Raw genomic sequence first — 22616 nt, 5'->3', positions numbered from 1 at the left:
CCCACGTCGGGCATACTGGCAGACATATATATGGATCATTTGGAGCAAAACAAAATAAACATAAAAATAAATGGACTTTGCCTTTGGATCAGATATGTAGACGACACCTTTGTCATAATAGATAGCCAAAAAAATGATAGTGAAAAAATCCTAAGTTTCTTAAATAATATTGACCCAAATATAAAATTCACGAAAGAAGATGAAACTAACAACTCAATAAACTTCCTGGATATTAATGTAACACTAATAAGAGATAGATTTGAATTTCAAATATTTAGAAAACCATCATACGCTCCTCTAATGATACAAAATGATACTCTTCACCCAAAATCACATAAACAGGCGGCTTTTTACAGTTTAGTTTATAGAGCTTTCAAAATCCCCCTTTCAGAGAGTAACTTAAAAAAGATCTGGCCTCAATTAATGGATATAAAATAAATATAGTCAATCGGATCATCAATAAAGTAAAACAAAAGTTAGTAACTAACCTTACTCCTGAAAAACTAAGCAGTCCAAATTCGCAAAATTTACATTCACCAATCCAGCCATTTTTCAAATAACTAATCCCATCAAAAAACCAGATGTGAATGTAGCGTTCAAAACACAAAATACAAACGGAAACATTTTTTTTCAACCACAATAGTATAAATTCCAATAAGAACCCTTATCTAAGTTCTGGCATCTATAGATTAACATGTGTAGAATGTAAATGTTCATATGTTGGCCAAACTGGCCGTAACTTTCTCACAAGATACTTAGAACACGTTAATGCTACAAAGCACAACAAACATTCTGCGATGAGTGCTCACATGAGAGAGTCAGGCCACCAATTTACAACCATAGAGAAAGACCTAAAAATTATAAAGAAGATAGAAAAAGGTAAACTAATGACAGAATTAGAAAATATTTATATCCACTTAGACCAGTATTTCAATAGGGAAAAAAATTTAAATGACGAAATTGAAATAAGAAATCCGTTACACGAACAATTACCGAAACACTTAAAGACGCTTAATCTAGAAAAAAGTAATTTTGCCAAAGTTTTCATTCCCAAAACAACTAATAATCATCCAACATTAAAGAACTCAACCCCTCCCTGCGCTCCTACTAGATATTCCCCTTCCAAAACCACACCCACAAACATTTCTCCTCCTACCCCTACTCCCTCCCCTCAACCCCCACCACCTCACTCTTACAACACAAGGAGTAGACACAGAACAGACAGTCACCACATAACCTCGGACAACACCAAACCGACAAACAGCAATTGGAGGGGTAAGTGAAGTTTCTAGAAGCACACTCTTAACCGCAACACAAATTCCGATTACTTACAAGATTCCTTTCTTGTTACAGACATTCAACAAGATAAACCAAGCAGCAGCTTTCAATACAAACGTTGATTTACGTCCCTTTCAATCATCCTTATCAAATCCATTAGTTCAACGAACGGTCATTGACATCTATAAAAACATATCTTTTCAACAGCATTCGCCGAGGTCACACGACAACAAGCATTTAAATTTCTTGAAGACCAACATTTATCCTGTTATAAGTTCAATCATCAAATTGACGATAAATTTGAATCTTTATAGACTCTTATCCACAAGGGATAAATAACTTTTTTACCAGATCTCATTGCTAAGAAAATCCTCAAATTTAGGTCCTAAGATTGATCTTCACGTCTTTCTAGGATTTTGGACATGATATATATATTATTTATTTTATATTTTAGTACTCCCTCTTCCATAATTTTAATGTATCTCCCCTATTAAGCACATGTAATTAAGCCATGAATACAAAGATTTTATATTTTATGATTTTCTAATAGAATAAGTTTTAAGTTTGTCAAAAATGTTCTAATAGTTCTTAAGTCTTTATTTAAGTAAATAACAATTATTTGAGATTCAGATTTGGCTGATGATGCTCTATAAGGGAGCGAAACATGTCCCATATATAACTTTTTAACTAATGAAGTTATTTTAAATGTAATAACATTATAATGTATTGAACAGGTGGATTCATAATAAAACTTTATTATTGTATATCAACAGATTTCAATACGGATTAAAACATGAGATTAGTCACTTCCAATGAAGACTTAAGTCTTTCTAACACTGAACTGACTCTTACTAAAAGAATCAAGGAATAAAGAACACATATGATCTAAAGACTTATATTTACCATAACCCGTCAATGCAAAAGGTGTAGGACATAAGATGTTGTCTTACCTCATGCCAGAGCTTTTATTAATTCATCCTTGCACATCACCTAATGCTCATTTGAGGCGACAAATCCAACCTGCTCCAATCGTATTTGAACATTAGCATGATGCTATCATATGACTGGTTTCATTTAGAGCATCTGTCTCATTAACTTTGAAAATCTGAAATCCCCTGTCTGCACCAATCACATCAGGTACCTCTAACTGCTACCATCGCACTGGGTGTCATGGTAATCCATCTGTTAACTTCTCTATTGTTTGCTTGGAATCTTCTAGCTTCAAATATAGCTTCGGCAAGGTCACCCTTGATATTTAGAAATTTCATGTTCCGTATTGAAGTGGGATTACAAAAATTGAAATTAAGAGGGTTCCTCCTATTCAATACAAAAACATGTATTAACGTGAATGAATCACATACCGTTCACATAAGGTACTAGTTTCGGCACTAAACTTGTGCCATCATCAGCCAACAAGTCAAATCGGGTAAACGCAATATAACTTTAAAAACAACTTAAAAATACACTATGACACTTGCACAGATGAATATGAAATAAAATATGGTACATGATGATATTGCATTTCAGTTTAAAATCCATTAAAATGACGATGACTTCGTTGTTGTATGCCCATGGCGGTTTGTCCAGCTTGTATATGTCTTTAGTTTAATCCGTTAAAATTATGCTGCGGAGTTTAATATCACATGAAGTTAACACTATGTGTGTTCTGTAGTTTGGTTCCGAAAAGTAAACATGCATATGATGAACTTGGTTAGATCTAAAGAATTATTTCCCACTTCAATATGGGTGCTTTATGAAGTTACCAATTATTTCATTCTCAGTTCAATGCGGACCTGAAATAATATGAATATATTAACCTTCACTTTAACTGAAAAAGTGGAAACTTTACGTCTTATAACATGTGACTCACCTCGTGAGATCGCTGTCCTTGCAAAGCATCGTGTAGCTAAGTGAACATTGTTGTGTCAGCAATCCAGTGTCCAACATTGGTTTTGGGTCAAAGAGGGGAACTAGGGGAAGGAGGCAGGAGCAACTGAGGGGCGGCAACCTGTTGGAGCTCCGGAGGGCGTGATCGTGGAAGGCAGTATGTAAAGCTACTGCGCATAATATGAAAAACCGTCTTATTGTCCGGTATATGTATATTTTTAAAAAACTCAATAAGAAAATCAAAAAGAATATTTGGTTTTTCGGAAATTTCATTTAAATTAAAATTTGGAATAAAATACTGATCTAAATGTATATAACAGCCCTCCGTAACATCCAGCAAATTACCTTTCCCTAAGCTCTCCAAAATTTCAATGTCTTGTTCTATAGAAGTGAATTTATGTTTTAGATCATGTACATGCTTTTGAGTCCGCCTCTTTTCACGATCGCCACATTTCAACATTTTGAGGATTTCACAGAACAATTTGAATATGGTTTTAAAAGATTTTGAAGTGTCAAACAGTGTCAATGTCATTTAAGAAGATTGTTTAACCTTATTCTGCGACATTATGTTCACTACATGGCAATAGCCTGAGGACTTTATTGAATGGATTTTAATATATTTCTACAAAAACAATTTTTAGAAAATGTCAAACAAAGTGAATGTTTTTAAGAAGATGGTGATTTTATTATTAGTTTTGTTTAATTTTCATGATTTTTTAAACCAAATTGCATCAGATTTTAGCAATCCAAAGTTTAATAATTGCAAGTCTTGGACAATATGGAGTCGGAAATAGTATAATTATAATATGGTTTTTAAATCTTTATCATAGTTTTTATAATGTGTGTGACGTAGATAAACTTATATATGTTTGCCAATGTTTCCAGTGTATATCTGCTGATGATGACGCAATATAAAGCGTCAAAACTAGTCCTGATAAAATAAATATACATGTTGTAATTTCATCTTAACAACATTTTTGGTATTGAATAAGGTGGATACGAATTTTAATAAATTGTAATCTTGGTTCAATACGGACGAATAATGAAATTTATATACTTAACCGGATAATTGGTTCACAGACTTGAACCTGATAGTCGACTTGAAGAAGAAATTATCTTATGTCGGCACCATTAGAAAGAAAAAAAGATGTCTGCCAGCTGAGCTTACTAATGTGAAACAAAGGTCAGTAAAGTCATCAACATTCGGTTTCAATGAACATGACACTTTAGTCTCCTATGTTCCTAAGAAAAACAGAATTGTCCTGCTCATTTCCAATCATTTAGATGATGACTCAATTGATGATGAAACTGGAGAAAATGCCAAACCTATAATTATGACATGCTACAACGGGACAAACGATGGAGTAGATGTCATGGATAAAATGTGTGGGAGTTACAACATAGCCCGAAATATAACACGTTGGCCACTAGTTATTTTCATTGCTATGCTCAAGTAGTGGCTATTGGGAACGGAATGAATGTCGGTAGGAGGAGACTGTTTTTGAGAACACTATCTGAGCAGTTGGTGTCAGAAGAGATTTGGCAAAGGAGCATGAATCCAACAGGTCTTCATTTGACACTGTGTTTCCACATTCAAAAGTACCGACCTGTAGAGCAAGACAAAGAAGCAATAGCCACTGGAACTACCCTTCCTCCACTTGCTGAAAAGAAACGATGTGACACTTGCAAGCTTGCTAAACCGAGGAGGATCACTAGAATGACAAGGCACAGCTGCAAGAAGTGTAAGAAACATTTCTGCCTGGAACACGGAAGAATGATTTGTCATGAATGTTTCAAAAATCTGTAGTTGGGAAAATAAAAAGGAAAGGTGAACAGTTCATTCTATTTTTTTCTTTAGTTTTGTAATATATTGCATACTTTTCTGTTTTTACATCATTATTGCTTCAAATTCTGTGAACAAGGTTACGGTATAACATGCTATAGTTCTTTTTGTTGGGAATATTATTGTGTGTGAAATAAAGACTACCTAAGAGATATGACACTGAGTATTCTTGTAATATTTGAAACAAGATAAAACAACCGGCAGGACTTTATTGTTGCTGTTAACAATGGAAATAAGAGTAAAAGGAATGTAAACATTATTTAACTCAATAATATTCAAACATGTCTACAGGAGAAGTATTTTTAAAACGAAGAACACAATGGCGCCTCTTAGATACCGCACGACTTATCCTCCTCTCCATAGAGTAAGCTTCCTGGCACGCTGCGGCAAGGTGAGTTCTCACACTTTAACTTTCTATACCTTTGCCCTTTACAGAACTTCATATTAAAATCAGCTCTCCGCTTCCTCTAGGTTTCACGTTCCACTTGAACTGAGGAACCTTGGTCCTACATATCATCCTAGGACCTACGTGTACACTAAAAACCATCTTCCGACGCACACAGTACAACTTTAAGATAAGAAGACAATGCCACCAACAGTACTCAGATTATTCCTCAGTGCTGTATTCCTCTATGAATAAGATACTTATCAAGATTTTAACGTGTTCATAAAGTTTTATCATACCAAAGCACAACTTTACAGAAAGTGCCTCAACTCATGTACCAAAACAATACAAGACTATTATGCCGCCAACGTGTAGCAATCCTCAGATATTTTATATTTTATATGAACTATTTTAAATGTGTCATTATACGACTTTTGCCTAGTATGTGTGTATTGTTGCTATATGTGAATTTATTCTCTTGCTTGGTTTTACGTAAGGCTGATGATGATATTGAAAACATGTGGAAACCGGTACCTTTTTAATAATAAATAAATAAATAAATAAATAAATAAATGAATGAATAATAATTTTCTGCTTTATGTTTATCACACTTTCCTTTGTACAATGAGGCTACTGCAGCATATTGCAATAGCAATATTGATACAGCTCCTTCATGCAAACAGTAATCAAATCATGTAATCACAAATTCGCACAAAACCAAATATTAGAATACAAATTATTGTCATTAAAGAATGTACACTGCAATAGAAAAGTCAAGCAATCCATAAAAATGTCTTGAAAAATTCCATGAATGGACAAGGTTTCACGTTATACCTAACTATTAACCATGTTGATTTCCCTCTCAAGTAGGCTACAGTAGCGATAACATAATAAACTCATTTACACTTCATCTCCCTTGAAATATATCCTGTACTAAATATTTTATGTTATACCTACTGAACTGCTTCATGCAAAATAGTACTTTTTCGAAAAATATAAAAATAATATTTTGTAATAATAAATCACCTGAATCGCATTTAAAACAAGGGTATTAAGTAGGTTACAGCTCAGTTATGGATTGTGTAAGAACATGTCGAAGTTCAAGTATGTCATTTTCCACTTAGAGGCTGTAAAAGTCATTGGACTGAGGCCCCTTCTGCACAAATCACAAACATTTATAGGCAAACAGTGAAAATATTACAAAAACTGTCAAGGTTAACACAACCATGGAATTTAGAATGTTAATCAGATACATTAAATATGTTTCAGAGTTACTGTTATTAATGTAAGTTCTCAAACTTTTCTGAGTCTCTGGAATGAGGCCCCTTCTACACAAATCATCAACAGATAGCAGCACCTTGGTTTAATGGAGAAGATCCCAGAGTCTGTGAATGAGGGCCATTTTGCTTGAATAGTGTTGATCATCTTGTTTACTGACTACCATAAAGATTCCTTTCCAATATGAATATATGCATTTAGGAGTGGACAACATGCCGATATAAAAATGTCATTTTCGTAAAAAGTGGACTGAGACCCTTTCTGCATGAAGCAATTCATATGCATCTTTACTAATTTATAAGAAGATGCACCATTATATTTCAAATTCCTGTTTACTGTAAATGTTGTTTACCATTGGCCAGTTTCTTAGCCTGTTGAAAGGATTTCACCAACACTTCACATAATTCCAATGGGAGCTTGTTAAACAGTATCACTCCTGGTAATTATATTAATTAAGCAAGATTTCTTTGATGACCTTTATGCACTGGTTGGTGTATATTGAGCGAAGAGTCATTATTCCTAGTTCCTGGAAAATTGCCCTACACGACTTGTTTGAAATTCCCAGTATGCACCTGATTGCTTTATTCTGCCATAAACTGTACAAAAATGTCTTGAGCCTACATGGAATTTCTCCACATTATTGTTCCATACTGAATTAGAACTAAGATATAAGAAATAATAGAGACTCTACAGTAGATTATTAGGTTGTGTTGAACTTTCAAAAGTTACAAACATTTCCCCAGCTAGAGAGACTGTAGAGCTCAGACTGGCTGATCCATTCTTTCTGAATGAGTGATGTATAGCAGAAAAATTCTGATATGTAAAGTCCATGACACTTCCTGAGAAAATTCTAGCACATAAACCCAATGTTACTGTCACCCAACATCCCTTCAGATACAACAGATCACACATTCAGATCATGCCAGGAACACCTGCAGAGGATGTGTTAGTAAAAATTGAAAGAGTAAGATGGTCTAACAAACCAAAAACTCACTCCAGGAATTACATTGGTTGTTGTGAGAGCCTACGTTAGTGTATCAATTTCTTGTACCCTATAGGACTGAGGAACATACTGACTTGGGAGTCTTGTCAGCAAGGAAAGCAGCCATGGCGACCTTCAGCTAGGGATGAGCACAGAGACTGTGATGAAGGACTTAACACCCAGATGCAGGCACGTAAGCCTGGAGGACCTCTGGTGAAAAAAAGAAGGAAAAACAAATGAGGAAGTTTGTGATAGGGAAAGAGTTAACTCACTAGATGAGAGTCCTGCTGAACTGGGAATAACCAGGATTACTAAGAGTAGAATTGGCAGTCAGAGTGAAATGCAGAAAGAAAAGAAAAGAAAAGAAAAGAAAAGAAAAGAAAAGAAAAGAAAAGAAAAGAAAAGAAAAGAACAGAAAAGAAAAGAAGAAAAAACTAGATATGACAATAGATTGTATCAATATGGAAGATTTCATAAGTAAATTAGGGAATGAATCTTTTAAAGAATTGATGGGAAGCTTGCATGCCCTCGCTTGTGTAGAGAACTGGATTGCACTGGGAAGTAAGATACCAGTAGAAGAATTTACAGTCTACTCCACAGCAAAAGAAAGAAGAGTGCATAGAGGGAGATGTGTAAGCGGCGTAATGGCTCTGGTGATGGAGGAGGTGCAGGATAAAATATACCACATTGAATTGGAAATAGAGAAAATTACTTGGTTATCACTCAGATTACTGATGAGGGACATCAACACGAGGGTTGCAGACCAGATATAGTTTTACGACAAAAATGCACAGTTATATTCAAGTAAATCAAGGTATGGCATGTAAAAAGAAAATGGAAAAATATGTTTCAGTTGTGTCTTACTAAAGAAATATATATTTTGAATGTGTAGTGGTATGGGAATGAAATGGGGAACCTGACATATATGACAAAGGCAGGGGGTAGTGTTATAGATTTGGTGTTATGTTCATGGAATGCATTGCCTATGATTAAGAGTATACAGATCGAGGATTGGGGACAGTCGCATCATTTACAGATTATAATTAGAATAGATATAGAGAGAGTAGTACCTCAACAAAGAGCCTGAGGAAATTTAAGCCATTTTTAATGCCTTAAGATCAAGGTTTAGTTTTGCTTATAATTTCATTTCGTAAAAACATTCAAGTGATATATGATCCACTTGACAGACAATTATTCTGTAATCTGATCACAGGACAAGCTTTATAAACATTTGCCTGGTATAAAAGGTATGCAGTGACAATACAGTTAATTTGCTTGCTGGTAAAAAAATCCAATTGATAGCTTCATGTTTCAATAATGACTGATAAGAATAGAAAAATCCATACGTTACTCCATTAACGAAGAAAAAGTATGATAATAAGACAACTTACCTCCTCCTTGTTTGAGAAAAGCAATAATTCATACGACTCATTCATGGAGACAACACCTTTAACATTTTCACTTAGTATCTAGAAAAAGAAAGAATATGAAATAGTAAATTTAATACAAAGACATCATAGCATAAAGGTGTAGAATAACAACAGGTCCAATCTTAAAACATACATGAAGTCAACATATTCCAAAGAGGAAGAATATGTAGACAAAGATATTGAACATGTCATAAGGAAAGAAAGCTGCAAAGAAAAGAACTAATTAGCAAGAAGAATGTAAGACAGGCCTCTTGTTGATCTGCTGTGTTGTAAATTAATTTCTACAAAAGAAAACATGCCTATGCTAGAAGACATCACCTAGTCAGGTAACTAGACATTCAATAGTAAATGCATTGGATAAAGGAGGCTCATTCTAAGTTACGCACTGCTTGAGTGAAACACACCATTATTAAAATACTTGGATAGCACTGCCGAACATTGTTGCTGACAAGGTGTAAGCACACTCCTTTAATGGTGCCTAGAAATTTGATTCATAGGCATTTTGTACACAAGGTAAATTTATCTAATCCTTTACCCCTCACCCAACCTAATGTTTTTATGTCCAAGGACATTTTATCCACCAGTTGGATACGCAGTTTGTGTCATGTAGTAGTGAGCCTGCATTCGGGTGATGGCAGCTTCGAACCCCAGTGTGGGCAACGATGGTTTTTCCATTTTCACCCCAGGCAAATGCTGGGGCTATAGCTTAATTAAGGCTACGGTCGCTTCCTTCCCAGTCCTTCCTCAGCATCACCATAAGATCTGTGTCTGTATGACGTAAAACCCATAGCAAAAGAAGAAAAAAAAAAAAAAATACTGGGTACAATGCATTTCTATCCAAGTAATATAAAGTTCAGTACCTTCTTGTCCAAAATTATATCTCCAATGCAGTCATCATGAATAATCACTACAAAAATGTATGTGCACATGTTTAATTCTTGTTCTCATTTTCACTGTCTTCATCATTATGAAACAATTTCAGTTTAAAGTGTTTTTTGTTTTGTTTTTTACAACTGGCTTTACGTCGCACCGACACAGAAAGGCCTTATGGCGACGATGGGATAGGAAAGGGCTAGGAGTGGGAAGGAAGCAGTCCTAGCATTTTCCTGCTGTGAAAATAAGAACCCACAGAAAACCATCTTCAGGGCTGCCAACAGTGGGGTTCAAACTAACTATATCCCGGATGCGAGCTCACAGCTGCGCGCTCCCAACCGCACGCCCAACTCGCCCAGTCACAAGTCTCTGGTAAGACCGCAAATAGAATATGGTTCCAGTATATGGGACCCTCACCAGGATAACTTGATTCAAGAACTGGAAAAAATCCAAAGAAAAGCAGTTCGATTTGCTCTAGGTGATTTCCGACAAAAGAGTAGTGTTACAAAAATGCTGCAAAGTTTGGGGTGGGAAGACATGAGAGAAAGAAGACGAGCTGCTCGACTATGGGGTATGTTTTCACTTAAAACTTTTATTTGAAATATCCACCTTTTCAATACAACATAGTTTTTATTCTACATTTAAAATACATTGTTACTGTTTTTATTATGGGACATGTTTCGCCCATATTTTGGGCATCATCAACCATGTTTCTTAACTCAATGAATCGAAACATCCAGGATCTCGGGTGTTTTTATTTGAAATATCCATCTTTTCAATACAACACAGTTTTAATTCTACATTTAAAATACATTGTTACTGTTTTTATTATGGGACATGTTTCGCCCACATTTTGGGCATCATCAACCATGTTTCTTAACTCAATGAATCAAAACATCCAGGATCTCGGGTGTTTTTATCCTTCTAAAATCATTGAAAAAATTAAATGGTAACTTGGAAGTTGTTAAAAATATGTTTTGTATAACTTTATGTTTTATGACATCTGACTATTTTTTTTATCATTACGGCTAGTGGCGTATGCAAAACAATGATAATAAATACACTTATTTGTTAAAAATAAGCAAATTGGTATGTTTATAATTTGTTGAAGGACACTGGTTGGTTAAGTGCACAGTCTTTACTGTCCACTGGTGTGTTATTCCTTGGTTGATTGAATATGTAATCTTGAAGTCACAATTTTTGTGCTCCCATTGGAATATTGTCGAGCTTGGGTGTCACAATGAATTATACCTATAATTATTCGGTTAAAATCATAAGTTTACACTTGATAAAACATTAAATAAAACCAATTGTTATGTTTATATCTTATTAAAAGACATTGACTAGTTAAATTCTGCAGTCTTTATGTTCAAAGGGTGTATTATTTCAAAGTTGATTGAATACAAATTCTTGAAATGTCACTATTTTAATTCTCCCAATTAGAAATGTTGTCGAATCTGGGTGTCATCTTCTGAATTTAACTTTAGCAAGCATATTTGTAAAATATTGTTGAGTCTATTGAGTTGCCTATGTTGCTGAAATTATGGAGTAACATGCCGCTTGTCACTGTAGAGGTTCGAATAGGGGACTTGCTCAAGTTGTTAACGATAAATGTTGAAATTCGATGATGATGCTTGTTGTTTAAAGGGGCCTAACATCGAGGTCATCGGCCCCTAATGGTACGAAATGAAAGAACAAAAATTTCAAATTCATCCACTGACCAAAATAAAAAAATAATGTCATGAAGAATGAATGAATGGACATGAACCCAACAAGGAAAAATAATGTAAACAAACAAACAAAATACAATGGATCAGACTCAAACAAAGATCATAAATAATTGATTACTGACCAAGGGACCACTCAGAAAGCACAATGATGCTCGATGTCTAAAGGGGTGAAAAATCCATGTCTAAGGCCCCACAGAATGGTACATGTCGCGAGTAAAGTAGAACCATGGTATTTGTCATGTTGGGGTACTAATCAAAAGTAGTGAAACTCACGGTGTTCCACGCAAGATGGTACTACTCACAAGTATTGTACTTCGTACAGGTAACGCAGACATATGGTGTTTCTCACACAATGGCGCCACTCATAGCCAACGCAAACCAATGAGTTTCCTCACCTAGGTGTACTAGGCATGGGTGCCGGTCCCACGGGCCCTGTGGTGTTCCTCACATAGTGGATACTATTCAAAGGCAACGCAGACCCACGGTGTCGCTCATATAGTGGTACAACTCACAGGCTACGCCCCGACCCGCGGTGTTGCTCACATGGGTACGACGCACGGGTTCTGGAAACCCACAGGGGAACCAACTCTCTGCTGCTACTAATCACAAACCCATTTCGTACCGAACATAGTGGTACAACTCGCAAGTAGAGGCAATCCATGGTGTTCCCTGCGTGATGGCACGAATCAAAAGCAGTTTCATGGTTCCAATTTAAACATCCCTTGATCGCCCCTTTTAGTCGCCTCTCACGACAGGCAGGGGATACCGTGGGTGGATTATTCGTCTACGTCCCCCACCCACAGGGGGTAAAGAGAGAGAGAAAAGAAGAAGAAAGAAGGGATCCGTCACTTCGAACGATGAAGTAACGGACGAAGAAAGGCAAGGGCCACGAAGGGGGTGAAAATGAAAGACTCCCTAGGCCTCGAATACTCTAATACCGTCAGGGTCGGAAAAGAACAAGAGTTGACCCAGGCAGGTCGGACAGGATAGACGAAAGTGAGGAGCCCGGCACAAGTGGAAGCAATGCCAAGACTCAGCTAAGGGCCCCGTGGTCGCCAATCCACACTCCCAAGTTGAGAGCCCCTTGGGCCCCTTTTAGTCACCTCTTACGACAGGCAGGGGATACCGTGGGTGTATTCATCTGCGTCCCCCACCCACAGGGGGTAGTGTGTTTGGTCCGCGAGAGGTATATTATTTCCCTCAAGTCCGCCGGCAAGCCGGCACCTGGGACGCGCCACGTGGGAGTATCACCTCTCCCCCTGCTATGCCAGCGTAGTAGGTTCGTGGAAATGTTGGAATTCTGTGACTTCAATTAGAAGATTGAAGTTAGTTGACTGAACGTCTATAAAGAGAAAAAATGTATGTCTTAGTAATGGCGTGTGTATGAATAGGGAAATCGAGCTGGCTCTTACTCGCCCCCTCGCCTCTCATGCGGCTGGCTTGCCTTGGTGACACTATTGGTTCGACTAGCTATAGCTGACACTGTATGACTTGTATTGTATCTGTGTGTGGTATGCGGAGGGGGATGGGTAGGGGAAGGGCGGGCGGACAATGTATTGGTTGTTCTCGGAGAAGTTTTTCCTGTGGGTGGAGCTTTAATGTGTGGCGAATTGTTAAAGTTTTGAAAGGCAGTCTCTTTTATTTTTAATATTTTTAATAATTGCAGAATTTGATCATACAGAGGGTTTTTGGTATGTCCTGTGTCATTTAAATTAAGATTTTTATTAAAATACTGGTCTATAAAAATGAAGATGTTTTCGTACTCATTCATTAATTTGCCCTCCCTTGTTGTTGTTTGAGTCATCAGTCCATAGACTGGTTTGCTGCAGCTCTCCATGCCACCCTATCCTGTGCTAACCTTTTCATTTCTACGTAAATATTGCATAATACATCTGCTTGTCATATTCATACCTTGGTCTACCCCTACCGTTCTTACCACCTACACTTCCTTCAAAAACCAACTGAACAAGTCCTGGGTGTCTTAAGATGTGTCCTATCATTCTATCTCTTCTTCTCGTCAAATTTAGCCAAATCGATCTCCTCTCACCAATTCGATTCAGCATCTCTTCATTCGTGATTTGATCTATCCATCTCACCTTCAGCATTCTTCTGTAACACCACATTTCAAAAGCTTCTATTCTCTTTCTTTCTGAGCTAGTTATCGTCTATGTTTCACTTCCATACAATGCCATGCTCCACACGAAAGTCTTCAAAAACATCTTTCTAATTCCGATATCAATGTTTGAAGTGAGCAAATTTCTTTTCTTAAAAAAGCTCTTCCTTGCTTGTGCTAGTCTGCATTTTATTTCCTCCTTACTTCTGCCATCGTTAGTTATTTTACTACCCAAGTAACAATATTCATCTACTTCCTTTAAGACTTAATTTCCTAATCTAATATTTCCTACATCACCTGCCTTCGTTTGACTGCAATCCATTACTTTTGTTTTGGACTTATTCATTTTCATCTTGTACTCCTTACTCAAGACTTCATCCATACCATTCAGCAACTTCTCGAGATCTTCTGCAGTCTCAGATAAAACGACAATATCATCGTCAAATCTCAAGGTTTTGATTTCCTCTCCTTGGACTGTGATTCCTTTTCCAAATTTCTCTTTGATTTCCTTTACTGCCTGTTCTATGTAAACAATGAAAAGGTGAGGGGACAAACTGCAGCCTTGCCTCACTCCTTTCTGGATTGCTACTTCTTTTTCGAAGCCCTCGATTCTTATCACTGCAGACTGTTTTTTATACAGATTGTAGATCATTCTTCGTTCTCGGTATCTGATCCCTATCATCTTCAGAATCATAAATAGCTTGGTCCAATCAACATTATCGAATGCCTTTTCTAGATCTACGAATGCCATATACGTGGGCTTGTCCTTCTTGATTCGATCCTCTAAGATCAGACGTAAAGTCAGGATTGCTTCACGTGTTCCTACATTTCTTCTGAAGCCAAACTGATCTTCTCCCAACTCAGCTTCAACTTGCTTTTCCATTCTTCAGCACCGGCTTTCTTGGGAATAGGCATAACAACATTCTGCCGAAAATCGGATGGGACTTCTCCTGTCTCATACATCTTGCACACTAAATGAAATAACATTGCCATGCTGGTTTCTCCTAAGGCAGTCAGTAATTCAGAGGGAATGTCATCAATTCCAGGTGCCTTGTTCCTCTTTAGGTCACTCACAGCTCTGTCAAACTCTGACCTCAAAATTGGGTCTCCCATTTCATCAGCATCAACAGCCTCTTCATGTTGCAGAACCAAATTATCTACATCTTTACCTTGATACAACTGTTAGATATGCTCCTGCCATCTTTCTGTTTTGTCTTTCTTCCCCAGAAATGGCTATCCGTCTCAGCTCTTAATATTCATACACCTAGATTTCCTTTCTCCAAAGGTTTCCTTGATTTTCCTGTATGCAGCATCTACCTTTCCCAGGACCATACAGCCTTCGACATCCTTGCACTTCTCCTTCAGCCATTCTTCCTTAGTTACCTTGCACTTTCTATCCACTTGATTCTTTAATCGCCTGTATTCTTTTCTGCCCTCTTCATTACTAGCATTCTTGTATTTTCGTCATTCATCAATCAGGTCTAGTATCTCCTGAGTTATCCACTGATTCTTAGTTGATATTTTCTACTTTCCTAACATTTCTTCAGCAGCCCTACTGACTTCATTTTTCATGACTCTCCAATCTTCCTCTATAGTGTTTCCTTCAGCCTTTTCATTTAGTCCATGTGCAACATGTTCCTTGAAACAATCCCTCACACTCTCTTCTTTCAACTTGTCTAGATCCCATCTTTTTGCATTCTTTCCTTTCTTCAATTTCTTCAACTTCAGATGGCACTTCATGACCAACAAGTTGTGGTCATAGTCCACGTCTGCTCCTGGGAAAGTTTTGCAATCCAACATCTGGTTTCTGAATCTCTGCCTAATCATAATGAAACCTATTTGATACCTTCCAGTGTCTCCAGGTCTCGTCCATGTATACAGCCGTCGTGTGTGGTGTTTGAACCAAGTATTGGCAAGGACTAAATTATGATCAGTGCAGAATTCAACCAGCTGACTTCCTCTTTCGTTCCTTTGCCCCAATCCAAATTCTCTTTCTTTATTACCTTCTCTTCCTTGGCCTACCACTGCATTCCAGTCTCCCATCACAATTAGATTCTCGTCACCTTTTATATATTGTATTAAATGTTCTATCTCCTCATATATTATTTCGATTTCTTCATCATCCGCTGAACTAGTAGGCATATATACCTGCACTATTGTGGTGGGCACTGGTTTGGTGTCTACCTTGACGACAATAATTCTTTCACTATGCTGGTCGTAGTAGCTTACCCGCTGCCCTATTTTCTTATTCATTATTAAACTAACTCCTGCATTTCCCCTGTTTGATTTTGTGTTGATAATTCGGTAGTCGCCTGATCAAAAATCTTGTTCTTCCTGCCAACGTACTTCACTTATACCAACTACATCTAACTTTAGCCTATCCAACTCCCTTTTTAGATTCTCTAACCTACCACAACGATTCAAACTTCTAACATTCCACGCTCCGACTCACAGAATGTCAGTATCCATCTTCCTGATGATTGCCCCCTCTCGTGTAGTCCCCACCCGGATATCCGAATGGGGGACTAGTTTACCTCCGGAATATTTTACCCGGGGGGAAGCCATCATCAGTACATCATTCATACAGAGAGAGCTGCATGTCCTCAGGAGGTAGTTACGGCTGTAGTTTCCCGTTGCTTTCAGCCGTGTAGCAGTTTCAACACAGCTAAGCCATGATGAGTATTATTACAAGGCCGTATCAGTCAATCATCTAGACTGCCGCCCTTGCAACTACCGAAAGGCTGCTACCCCCCTTTCGATGAACCATTCGTTAGTCTGGTCTCTCAACAGATACCCATCCGATATGGTTGCACCTGCGGCTCGGCTATCTGCATCATTGGGACACGCAAACCTCCCCACCGCGGCAAGGTCACATGGTTCGCAGAGGAGGTGCCCTTTCTTATATTCTTAGAATTGTTAAGTCTTGTTCTTTGGTCATGTATGTGTGTCCAGTTTCCCTCCTATGTATGGTCATGGCTGAAAATTTGTTATGTTTATTTGCATTATAAGTTAGTGTTCTAAATATCTTGCTGAGAAACTTCGTCCTGTTTGTCCAATGTACGAGGCGAAACATTGAGAACACCTGAGCTTGTAAATTCCTAAACCTGAGTATTGGTCTTTAATGGAGTTACAACGTTGTTGTTTAGGAACATACTTTGTTTTCTGTTGTAAGCACGATTTTAAAATCATGTTTTTTGAATGGGTTCGAAACTTGATATATATTGGGATTATTGTATGTAAATGTGGCAAACGCAGACTTTTTTGTTTTTCTGGTATTAAATTTGACATTTGTCTATTCTTGACTTTTCTTATTATATGGTTAACCATATCTATAACAAATCCGTCAAACTTGTCTATATTTCCCATATATTGTGTGAGGGGTATTTTGAAGGCTCTATGTATTAAGCTATAGTACGCTGCCTGTTTTTGAGAGTTAGGGTATAATGAACTGTTTTTCATTGTGTTTGGTGAAAAGGTTGGTTTCCTATACATTTGATATTCGAATCTACCATCCTTACGTGTAATGGTGATGTCTAAAAAGTTTACGGACTTGCTGATTTAGTCTTCTACAGTGAATTTTATATTTCGATCTAGTGTATTAAGGTACTGTAAAATATTATCGCTGCTGTTGCACTTTTGGTCTATGATGGTAAATGTGTCATCGACATAGCGTAACTATAGGCTTAAACCTTGTATTTTGTGTGTTCTAAGTGATCCATGTAAATGTCTGCCAAGATGCCTGAAACATCTGCCATAGATCATCCCTTCTGATAATATATTTTCCCATTGAAGGTGAAGAAGTTAATGTCAAGCACAAAATTTAATATGTTGATAAATTCATCTATTTCCATTCTGCTGAGGTGACTGTGCTTGGTTAAATTGTCCCTAATGATGCTGTTTCTTTTGTTGGAATGTTTGAGTACATATCGGTTATATCGAACGAGCACATCACGTGATATGGTTGTACTTTCAATTTTTGTAACTTTTCACAAAAATCTATCAAATTTTTTAGTGGAGAATTATTATGAAATTTATGTTTTTTTAAGAAAACTGTGATGTCCCATATGTAGGACTATTTTGATTATTAATAATTGATCTTATAGGAATTTCTGTTTTATGTATTTTTGGTAGTGTTCTAGCCATAGGTATGTTCGGGTTCATGTATATTAATTTTTGTCATTCCTGTTCATTTAGTAAAAAAGATGAATTTTTAAGCAAAGTCTTGAGGTTGCATTGGTCTCGGGCTATGTGATCTTTGTTTATTACTTAAAAAGATTTATCCATGAAGGCTTCAGTCTTATTAATGAATTCATTTTTATTCATTATTACTGTGGTTCCTTCTTTGTTGGCCTTTGTGACAATGGCGTCATTCTGTTTTATTTTATCATGTAGCCTATATCTTTATTTAGTTTGTGATTGGTAAGTGCGGAATTTGTGTTTATTTCACACACCAAACTGGCAAGTTTCTTCTTAATTTCGTATCTCATATCATTTAGCTGTTCAATGGGAAGCTTGGATATGTTAGGCTCGACCTCGGCAATTGTCGTTATAATGTCTTTTTCTTTGTGGAAATTAGGCCAGTTAAATTTCAGTCCTTCGTCGAGCAAATTTAATTTGTCATATGAAAATTGTACGCTGGATAGGTTTACAGTAAGTGGAATGCTATTTAAAGGTGGGTTGAATTTGTTTTATATAAGTGTTTGGTTTATTACTTTAGGGTTTGCTTTGCTGAGGCACGTGAGTTTAGTGTCTAGTATTTTTTTTATGCTTAAAGTGGTTTCTAATTTATTTGATACATGCATTTGAAACGAGGCACATTCTATGGGAGCCAGCTGCTGGGAGGCGTTTAAATGCGTTCGGTAAAGTTGTGTGTTGAGGTACATTTTCTTTTTGTATAAAAGTTTTATTTCATTTTTTATCCAAATTTTATTTATTCTATTCTGGGTTTTATTTATGTTTGATGTTGAATTACCTTTGTGTGAATTTTATGAAACAGGGAACCAAATTGTGCTTCAAGCATTCTTTCAAGAAATTAAAGTCTTTTATTATTTTACTTATTTTGATTTTGAGATTAAGAAACTTGTTAGGAATTTTGTTGGCCTGATTGGCTGTAGTATTACAAGTTATGAATCTCATTATTGGTCCGTATTTAGCGACAATATATTATTACTTAAAAATTTCATTTGAAATATCTACCTTTTCAATATAACACAGTTTTTATTCAACATTAAAAAACTTTACAGTGTTACTGTTTTTATTATGGGACATGTTTCGCCCATATTTTGGTCATTATCAACAATGTTTCTTAACTCAAGGAATCAAAATATCCAAGATCCTGGGTGTTTTTATCTTCTAAAATCTTTAAAATTAAATGCTAACTTGGAAGTCGTTTAAAAATATGTTTTGTATAACTTTACGTTTTATGACATCTGACTATTTTTTTATCATTACGGCTGGTGGAGTATGCAAAACAATGATAATAAGTACACTTAACCTGTTAAACCACGAACCTACTATGCTGGCGTAGCAGGGGGAGAGGTGATACTCCCACGTGGCGCGTCCCAGGTGGCGGATAGGGGGGTCCTAACCGGCTTGCCGGCGGACTAGAGGGAAATAAAATACCTCTCGCGGACCAAACACACAACCCCCTGTGGGTGGGGGATGCAGACGAAGAACACAACCACGGTATCCCCTGCCTGTCGTAAGGGGCGACCAAGGGATGATTTAGTACGTTTACATGGGGATTGAGATCGATTTGAGTACAATTACCATATTGAATACGATCCCCGTTTACATGTAGTGTTTGAGTATCGGATTCAATCCGTCAGGCAACATCGACGTATACGAACGATGCACAATTGTAGTAAAATCGATATCACCTACATTCTTCGATCGATATAACTAATCGCGACGTGATCGATTGTAATGTTTATATTTTCCTGCTCACTGAAGTTGTGAAGTATAAAATCAAGGTTAACAATTAAGGATGGATGTAAAAAAAGCACTTCTGTGGATGACAATTTGTCATTTCTTCGTGATCTTAATCAAGTTTCATGAAAAATGGGAAGAAGAGAGAAGGGCACGGGAAAGAGAATCAATGTTTTTCTTTCAGCAATTGCAAGTTCAGAACTGTGCTTACTTGCAATCAACTCTTAAAACTAAAGCACGAAGAAAGAAATGCTGTTGGGTTAAAGAGAGGAGTCATGAGTGGTGGGAACGCGTTGTGAAGTACCACTTCACAGAACAGGACTGGCTGGAAAATTTTAGGATGAGTTGTGGAACATTTAAATATATATGTCAACGTCTTCAACCATACATTAAACCCAGCGAATTTTGTGTAAGGCAACCCATTTCTGTTGAAAAGAAAGTTGCCATTGCCTTATACAAACTTGCATCTTGTGCAGAATATCGTGTGGTTGCAAATCAGTTTGGGACACACAAGTCAGTTGTACACAAATGTGTGTATGATGTATGTGAAGCATTATTCTTAGAATTCAAAGACCGAGCTCGATAGCTGCAGTCGCTTAAGTGCGGCCAGTATCCAGTAATCGGGAGATCGTGGGTTCGAGCCCCACTGTCGGCAGCCCTGAAGATGGTTTTCCGTGGTTTCCCATTTTCACACCAGGCAAATGCCGGGGCTGTACCTTAATTAAGGCCACGGCCGCTTCCTTCCACTTCCTAGGCCTTTCCCATCCCATCGTCGCCATAAGACATCTGTGTCGGTGCGACGTAAAGAAAAAAAAAAAAGGAATTCAAAGACGACTATTTATCTTTACCAAATGCAGTAGAAGCCCAGGAGATAACATTCGGTTTTGAAAATATGTGTGGTATTCCAAACGTAATTGGTGCCATAGATGGAACGCACATTCCAGTTTTACCCCCAACAGAAGGTTATTGTGACTTTGTTAATCACAAGGGCTGGCCATCTTATAATATGATGGCAGTTGTTGATCATTTATACAGGTAAATATATCTACTGGCTTAGTGTATTTGTTATTAAGAAAACTGTAGGCTTAATGCCTTTATGTGCATGTTTCACTCTCAAAACAATCCTGCATTTTAATGTTTAAAAATTTTAAATAGTTTCATATGCACTGACCTAACAGCACCTTCTCTTTAACTTTACAGGTTCAGGTATGCTACCTGCCAACATGCAGGAAGTAGTCATGATGCGTCTGTATTGAAAGATTCGAATTTGTACAAGCATGCAGATACACTTTTACCTCAAAGTAGTATTATGATTGAGGGAACAGAAATACCCTGTATGCTATTAGGCGACCCAGCATATCCATTGTTGCCTTGGTTAATGAAAGGATACAGAAGCAATGCAACCCCATAAGAAGAATCCTTCAATGTTTATTTAAGTCGTGGTAGAGTCGTCGTCGAAAATGCATTTGGCAGACTGAAAGCACGCTTTAGGTGCTTATCGAAACGAGTAGATGTTAATTATAAATTTGTTCCTAATGTTGTTATGGTATGCTTAATATTGCATAATATAATAGAAACTAGAAAGGACAGTTTTATTCATAAATGGCTTGAAACCGTGGAACAAGCAGAATTGGAGTTTCCTCAACCCCGTCACACAGTTGCCAGGGACTATGACGATTTGAATGGATTACGAATTAGAGATGCTCTCAAAAATTATATGTCAATGTATCCACAGAGAAGATCCAGATTATTGTAATTTTTTTGCATTGAACGACCTGTTTTATTTATAATGTACAGTCTAAGTATAATAAGGTACAGTCTTTGACTGTTAGAACTTAATTTTTTTCTATTGTGTGTGGTAGGCCTAATAGAAACAGCATTAGCATATATGTAACATATTCCTTGGAGTGTGAACATTATTATTTAAACTTAAATGAAATATTTTTTTGGTAGAAATTCAGTATGATTTACCACACTTTTATAGCATGATAAGGATGCAATATGTTAGAAATCTTAACTGGAATACCTTGTAGAGGAGAGATGTGTTCACTGCAACAGCCAAGAACCCAACCCCTTCACCAGAAATAATTTTGCTTTTATAACCTAATACAATTTATCACGCGCCATAGTCCATCGCCTAACTACGTACCAGCATTTCCATTGGGTGAGACACAGTGGGATATGTCACTCTCAGCAATGAAGTAAAATGAATTCCGTTATCAACCTGCGCACAAGAAATACACAGCTGCACAATAAAAACACAAGTCCAATGGAGGTGTCACGCGGGACACTAGAGGCCTAGGCTTACGCCCCCAGACCCCCTTTTCTTGATCCAGACCAATGACCTAACCAATCCAGACCAATGGCTTTGTCACTAACCTACCCTAACCAATCCAGACCGATTCAAAAATAGAACCAATGGAGATCTCACGCGGGATACTAGAGGCCTAAGGGCTGCAACCTGGGGGCTTGCTAAATTTACGTTTTTTAACTTTATTTTTAATCAAATCAATATTATCAAGGCCTAAATCAAATTCAGGAAGAGCAAATTGGTTTGGTAACAGGAAGCTTTGGTGTTGTGGAAGGCCACTGTTTTGCTAAATTTAGTTTTTTTTAATGTATTTGTTGGTTATTGCGTACAAACAGCAATGTGCTATAAAAGTGTGGTAAGTTATACTGAATTTCTATGCATATTTTTTTTTAATGTACATTAGGTAATGACATGCCGTTTTAAAATTTATCTCAAAGAACCAGTAATTGACAGTTCATCTTCTCACGTGTTCCTTTAATTGACTTCTGCTGCACCAGTAATTGGCACTAGTATAATATATGTTAAATATAAGACGAATAACATGGTTCATAACTGTTGGTAATTCTGAATGTTAGTAA

General features: G+C 37.0%; 1 protein-coding gene across 2 annotated transcripts in view; it reads right to left on the bottom strand.

Annotated features, from left to right (window-relative positions):
- Nucleotides 1–22616, bottom strand: part of PTPMT1 (protein tyrosine phosphatase, mitochondrial 1) — a 187957-nt gene that overhangs the window by 128326 nt on the left and 37015 nt on the right. For both annotated transcript variants that reach the window (XM_067142317.2, XM_068226475.1), the window contains exon 2: nt 9045–9122. In XM_067142317.2, coding sequence (XP_066998418.1) covers nt 9045–9122 — 78 coding nt within the window. The remainder of the gene's footprint in view (nt 1–9044; nt 9123–22616) is intronic.

This window comes from Anabrus simplex, chromosome 2, assembly GCF_040414725.1.
Source record: "Anabrus simplex isolate iqAnaSimp1 chromosome 2, ASM4041472v1, whole genome shotgun sequence".
NCBI classification, from domain to species: domain Eukaryota; kingdom Metazoa; phylum Arthropoda; class Insecta; order Orthoptera; family Tettigoniidae; genus Anabrus; species Anabrus simplex.
The sequence above is the reverse complement of the archived record's forward strand: the minus strand, read 5'-3'. Positions and strand labels throughout refer to the sequence as shown.